The sequence below is a fragment of the Helianthus annuus genome, chromosome 5 (genome assembly GCF_002127325.2).
Source record: "Helianthus annuus cultivar XRQ/B chromosome 5, HanXRQr2.0-SUNRISE, whole genome shotgun sequence".
In the NCBI taxonomy this organism is placed as follows: domain Eukaryota; kingdom Viridiplantae; phylum Streptophyta; class Magnoliopsida; order Asterales; family Asteraceae; genus Helianthus; species Helianthus annuus.
In genome coordinates, this window is record NC_035437.2 from 26,473,404 (window position 1) to 26,480,372 (window position 6,969).

Consider the following 6,969-nt stretch of genomic DNA (forward strand, 5'->3'; position numbering starts at 1 on the left):
GCAACTCGTATGGTTAAAACACCACACACAAACTCCAACGAATTTCCAGATTTTACTACCCTTCAAGCTCTTGTTTAAGGTAATTTTTTCAGGTACTAGGCTAACCCTGGCAATACAACCTGCTTAGGCTATTTTACCATAGAAAACAGAAAGGTTCACCTGAGTGACTTGAAATCTGTTTTAAGGAAAGAATGTTAAACACGTACCTCAGCCACCTTGTGTTTCTTTTCTAGCTTGTTTACTTTCTTTATAACCAGTTTAGAGTTTTGTTTCATTATGTTTGAAATTTTCTATTTCTTTTTATGTTTGTAATTATGTTATTTTCATTTGTAACTAGTATTTTTGCCCGCCGCTCGTTGCGGCGGCACGCGGCGGGTGGAAAGATGTAGTAAGGCAATACACGATTCGTAAAACGCAATGTGTAATAGACAATTAAAAAAATGTAAAACATAATGCATAAAACAAAAATACAAAAAAAGGAAAACACAAATCTAGACATGAAGTGTAAAACACAATGACTAAGACATTTCGTAAAACACAGTACATTGGTATTTGCAAAGTAAGAGTAGTAGTCTAGGGGTTAAAATGGAGTAATATTGCAAGGGATAAAAACACAAAGTCTAAAAGTTGAGGGAAAATAAAAGTAGAAGGGTAAAAATGGAAAGTATAAAAGTAGAGGGGTGGTGGCGGAAAAGCGTTGAGGGGGTGGTGGTGGAAAAGACAAAGTGTAAAAGTAGAGGGGTTATGACGAAAATGTGTAAAAGATGAGGGGGTGGTAGTATAAATGAAAAAATGGAGGGTTGGTGGCATAAATACGTAAAAGTTGAGTGGGTGGTGGAAAAGCAAAGTAGATGGGTGATAATAGCAAAGTTTGAAAGGCGAGGGCTAGATTGTGGAAATTCAAAGTAAAGGGGGCGATCTTAGCAAAGTATAAAAGTGGGGTGTCGGTGGCGTAAAAGCCACCGACTTTAATGAAAAAGTAGAGGGTTGGTGGCATAAAAACGTAAAAAATTGAGGGGGTGGTGGAAAAGCAAAGTAGAGGGGTGATAATAGCAAAGTCTGAAAGGCGAGGACTAGATTGTGGAAATTCAAAGTAAAGGGGTGATTGTAGCAAAGTATAAAAGTGGGGTGTCGGTGGCGTAAAAACTACCGACTTTGTGTTTTAAGATAGTTAAGAATATGTATCAGAAAATAATATAATGATATTTTATTTTATTTTATTTTGTGAACAAGTGTTGATGACGGGGGTAGCCCAAGACCAAATAAAATGACTTAAACATATGAATGCTTAAAAGGTTGAAAGGATCAAAGGTTAAAAACCCGGGAGAAAAGGTAAAGCATCGCGTGTACAGTAATCAGTCATGTCTCTGATTACTTCAACAACTCTCTTAGCCGCAAAAGTAAGGCGAATGTACAGAATACAGTCTTTTACCCGCAGGTCACAAGGCTTCAACCCCCAAAAGGGTAAGTCCCCCACTGCAAGCATGTTCACTAGTCAATGGTTTCCCTTTTGAGCGATAACATTTCCTATATATATGACACTTCATTTACTGCTCAAGACATTCTGGATCAGCCCTGATTCCATTGGGATCTCTGGTCATAACTCTCGAGTACTTGTTCCATGCAAGTCACTCTCCATCACATTCAACACACATTCTCTTTGCTCCCACATTCGAAACTGAACACATTTCAGTGGAGGATCTCGAGCAAACAACAAAATCAAACTAGTGAACCTCTCTCCATGTCTTGCAAACGTGGGGGGACCCCACGACCTGCGTTAGGCAAAATCAAACCCTTCAACCATTTTGCCTAACCAGCCCAGCTACTACCATCGGTCTAGTATTTGTTGCATCAACAAGTTGGCACCCACCGTGGGGCTACGCCACTAATTTTCTTCAAAAGACCTAGTAGTGTAGCTCCATTTCTGTTCAAGAATCAGCATGTCGGAAGGTGAGTCCCCGGGAGAGGTTAACCAAGTCCCTCGTACCTCTACCCCAAACACTAGCCAAACTCCTGTGGCTATACCAACCTCTATCTCAACACCAGTAAGCACTCCAAATGGAGCAACATACCCCGAGTTTCTCACTTTCCAAACGCCAACACCGTCTTGTTCCGGAGTACCATCTCCCAATGTTGGTGCCTCTAACACTCCCTCACGTATCTATCTTACACCTGAAGGAGTTGCTAATAACTTTCTCGAGTTAAGGTCTCTCCTTAACCAACACGTGAGTAGGGAACGAGACAAGGGAGTGAGGATCCGTCTGGATTATGATGAGCCAGAACCATCACTATCTCCTGGGCCTCCCCCTCTTCCTTTTGCAAGTTCACAACCAACCACGTCTAAGAATGAGGCTGGTGCCAGCAATCCTCCTCCAAATCCTAACCCATATTTGTACACGAGGTCAGATCCAACATCTTTTCCTCTCTTTTCTTCCCAACCAATTGCAACCGGTGCTCCCTTGGGGCACGAGCTGACTTTGGACCAGCTCCTACAATCTCCAGTAACAAGCCTTCCACCCTCAGCAACAACTACATCGTAACAAGCTTTGTCTGTGCTTCCCTTGGCACGAATTTCTGTTATGAGCACTCCCTTGGGTGTAAACTGCCCAGCTGCACCTGGAAGCCTTCAAGGCTTCAACCTTGTGCCCCAGATGATGGCCCGGATGATGGAAAGCTTCCCATGGCAACACTTTATTAATCAAGTGTTGGCCACTCAAGGGAACAACAATAACAACAACAACACAGGTGTGAGAGTGGAAGAAAATCTAGCCAAACTAAGCAATCTGTCATGTTTCTCTCAGCAGATCGCTGATTATGATTTCCAAACGAAGATCAAAATGCCATCCCATATCAAGACATATGATGGGACTGAAGATCCTGAGGACCATCTCCAGATCTTTACTGGTGCTGCTAGGATTGAAAATGGTCAAATGCTGAATGTTGTCTAATGTTCATGCAAACCCTTGTCGGATCGGCCAGGATCTGGTTCAATGATTTACCTGCCTGAAGTGTTCGAAGCTTCGATGACCTCAGCAAGGGTTTCCTGGCCAACTTCTCCCAGCAAAGGCGATACGTTAACGACGCTACAGTAATCTTCCAGATTAAACAAAGGGATGACGAGAGCCTTCGATAGTTCATAGAAAGGTACAAAAAGGAAGATCTAACGTATGTGGGGGAAGATGAAAAGATGAGAGTTGCCAGCTTCATGAATGCAATAATCTCCAAGTACCTTACCAGGGATTTCAACAAGTCCCTGCCAAAAACCTTGGAAGAAGCTCTCGAAAGGGCTGAAGCCCACATCAGAGGAGAGGAGGCTGTAGACATAAAAGAACAAAGAAAAAGGGGATCTAGTTGGCGTGGTAACAGCCCAGCCAGGAAAAGGGGAAACTTTAACTCCTATGACAGACGCCAAAGGGGTTCAGAGCAACGAAGGTCTGAAAGCCGAAACCCTCCAAGCAGGGAGAAGGCCACAAACTTCACACCCCTTACCAAGACCCCTCAAGAGATTCTTGACATAGAGGAAGTGAAGCAAAGCTTCCCACCTCCCAGGCCTCTCCCTAAAAGCAAGAAGAACGAGAATTCCACCCAATTATGTGAATTTCATGAAGAGAAGGGCCACTATACTAATGACTGCTTCCAACTTAAAAAGAGGATCGAAGAGGCCGTCAAGTCTGGGGAGCTTGCTCACTTAGTAAAGGGGGTAAGAGACAAGATCGCCAAAGGAAAAGGTAAGGAAGTTAACATGGTGGATTTTGATGGAAGGGTTCCTCACAAACGGCAGTGGTTGGAAGCTTGGGAGCTTCAGTGTGTTTGTTTTCCTCCAACAGAAAAAGACCCACTCTCAAACCCCCTTTGTGGTTGAAGCATATGTGGGTACACTACAAATAAGCAGAGCATACATAGACACTGGTGCAGCCACTGAAATCATGTTTGAGAAGTTCTTCAACCGTTTAAGCAATCAGGAACGTTCAAAGCTTCAACCCTCTGGGACCTCCATAAAAGGTATTGCCGACATACCCCTCAAGCCTTTAGGGAAACTAACCCTCGATGTCCGTTTCAGCGAAGGCCAGAAGGAGAGAGTCCAACCTCTCACTTTTGTGGTCATCAATATACCTTCAAACTATGACGTGATCATAGGAAGGCTGGGGCAGTGCGCATTCTACATGGTTGTTTCTGTTGGTCATGGAACAGTCAAGTTTCCTACCGAGAGAGGGATTGCAACCCTTCAACCTACTCAAAAGGCCTACATGGTTGAAGGTGAAAGTTCCAAAAATGAAGAAGAAAAGCAAAGGCTAATCATAAACCCTAAGTACCCTGAGCAAAGGATAAGGGTCAACCCAAGCCTTTCACAAGGAACTCTCTCATATCTCAAAAAGCTGCTAGTCCACTATAGTGATGTCTTCACTTGGTGCCCGAAAGATATAACGGGTATCCCTCGAAGCATTGCTGAACACGAACTGAAAATACCACCCGATGTCAAGCCTGTTGTCCAAAAGAAGCGAAGTTTAGCACCCGAAAGAAGCTTGGCTGCATGCCAAGAAGTTTAAAAACTTGTATCAGCTGGAATTCTCCGGGAAGTCAAGTATCAATCCTGGGTTGCAGACCCAGTCATGGTTCGAAAGCCCGATAACTCTTGGAGAATGTGCATAGACTTCAAGGATTTAAACAAGGCTTGTCCTAAAGATTGTTACCCGTTGCCAGAAATTGATCTCAAGGTCGACTCCCTCACTAGTTACCCTTTCAAGTGTTTTCTCGATGCTAACAAGGATTACCATCAAATTCTCATGAAGGAAGAAGATGAAGAAAAAACTGCCTTTCACACGGATAAAGGAATCTTTTGCTACCAAAAGATGCCCTTTGGTCTCAAAAACGCGGGTGCAACCTACCAACGTCTTGTTGACAAGTCTTTTGCCAGTCAAATTGGTAGAAACATTGAAGCATATGCCGACGATTTGGTAATCAAAAGCAAAACAGAATAACAAATGCTTGATGACAACCAAGAGACCTTCAAGAACCTAAGGATGGTCAACATGAGACTCAACCCCGAAAAATGTTCGTTTGGGTTTGAAGAGGGAAAGTTCCTGGGGCATATTGTGGAAAAACAAAGCATAAAGGCCAATCCAAACAAAGTCAAAGCTGTTCTTGAAACCAAGCCACCACGGAGCAAAAAAGAGGTTGAAAGCTTAAACGGGAAGCTTGCAGCCTTAAAGCGTTTCATCTCAAAATTGGCTGAAAGATCGTTGCCTTTTTTTTCAAAACGCTCAAGGCATGCTCTGACAAGAAGTATTTCAAATGGACTAAAGAAGCTGAGGAAGCCTTCAACCAGATGAAGCAACACCTAGCTTCACTCCCAGATATTGCAGCCCCAGAAACGGGAGAATTGATCTCTATATACCTTTCGGTTGCTGAAGAAGCAATAAATGCGGTCCTCACCATTGAACGAGACAAAGTCCAGGTACCCGTTTATTTCTTCAGCAAAACTCTAAAACTGGCAGAAATCAAGTATCCTCCCTTGGAGAAACTTGCTCTAGCTCTAGTCCAAATGGCTAGAAGGCTTCGAAGGTACTTCCAAGCACACCCTATACAAGTGGTCACTGACCAACCTATTAAGAGTGTGCTTAAAAAACCAGAAAATTCAGGACGATTAGCCAAGAAAAGCCATCAAAGCCAAAGTCTTGGTTGATTTCATTGTAGAAGTCCCAAAACAAACAGTCACTGAAGTAAACACAGCTACCACTGAACCCTCAGACCTTGAAGCCTGGAAGCTTTTTACAGATGGGGCTTCAAGCATTGAAGGGTCAGGGGCTGGGCTCATTCTATTCAACCCAGAAGGGTTAGAATTCACGTATGCTCTTCGATTTGATTTCCAGATCACCAACAATGAAGCTGAATACGAAGCGTTGATAGCCGGCTTAAGGTTGGCTAAAGAAATGAAGGTTAAAAAGCTTGAAGTCTTCACAGACTCGTTGCTGGTATCAAGCCAAGTGAACGACAGTTATGTTGCAAAGGAGCCAAATATGAAGAGATACAAAGAAAAATCCAAAGAGCTGATGAACACATTCCAAACGTGTACCATCAAGCAAATTCCCAGGTCTCAAAATAAGAAAGCCGATGCCTTGAGTAAACTCGCTTTTCTCACCTTTGCTCACCTCACCAAGAAGGTATTGGTAGAAGTGTTGTAAACTCCATGAATTGAAGAATTGGAAGTTCAAGACGTAATCACCGAAGAAGGCACCAATTGGATGACTCCAATTAAAAAATTCCTTAAAAATGGTGAGTTACCTGCTGATCAAACAGAGGCTGAAAGCGTTAAAGTCAAGTCTAGACAGCACGTGTTGCAAGGTGAAATACTCTACAAAAAGGGTTACCTTGCACCCTTACTGGGATGTGTCGGTCCCGAACAAAGCCAGTACTTGATCAAAGAGGTTCATAAAGGTATATGCGGAGCTCATTTTGGAGCAAGAACGGTGGTTGCTAAACTAATGAACCTTGGGTATTTTTGGCCTTCCATGCACCGAGACACCACTGAACAACTAAGAAAGTGTGATTCCTGCCAAATTCATGCACCAGTCCCGAAAAGCCCCAAGCATGACCTTGTCCCGATCAAACGGTCAGGTTGAAAGGATGAATCGAAGCATAGTTGAAGAAATCAGAGCCAGATTATGAAGGCATGAAAGCAATTGGCTTGAAGAGTTGCGAAGTGTTCTATGGGCCATAAGAACAACCGAAAAAACAAGCCACAAAAGAACACCTTACAGCTTGGTGTTCGGGTCTGAAGCCGTGATTCCAGCTGAAGTAGGAGTTGTAACTCAAAGAACGGTCAACATGGATCCCGAAGCAAACCAAAAATAGACCATGTTGAACTTACAACTCCTAGAGGAAGCACGAGACCAAGCTGCAATCCAAGAAGCCAAGTACAAACAAGTGATGGAAGCCTATTACAACAAAAGAGTCAAGCACGAACGCTTC

The 6,969-nt window shown here is 43.3% G+C and overlaps 1 protein-coding gene across 1 annotated transcript; it reads left to right on the forward strand.

The window, feature by feature from the left end:
- Positions 1–6,242: 6,242 nt before the first annotated feature.
- On the forward strand, positions 6,243–6,620 carry LOC110942851. Its single transcript, XM_022184613.1, has one exon. The coding sequence runs from the start codon at positions 6,243–6,245 to the stop codon at positions 6,618–6,620; it is 378 nt and encodes a 125-aa protein (XP_022040305.1).
- Positions 6,621–6,969: the final 349 nt, after the last annotated feature.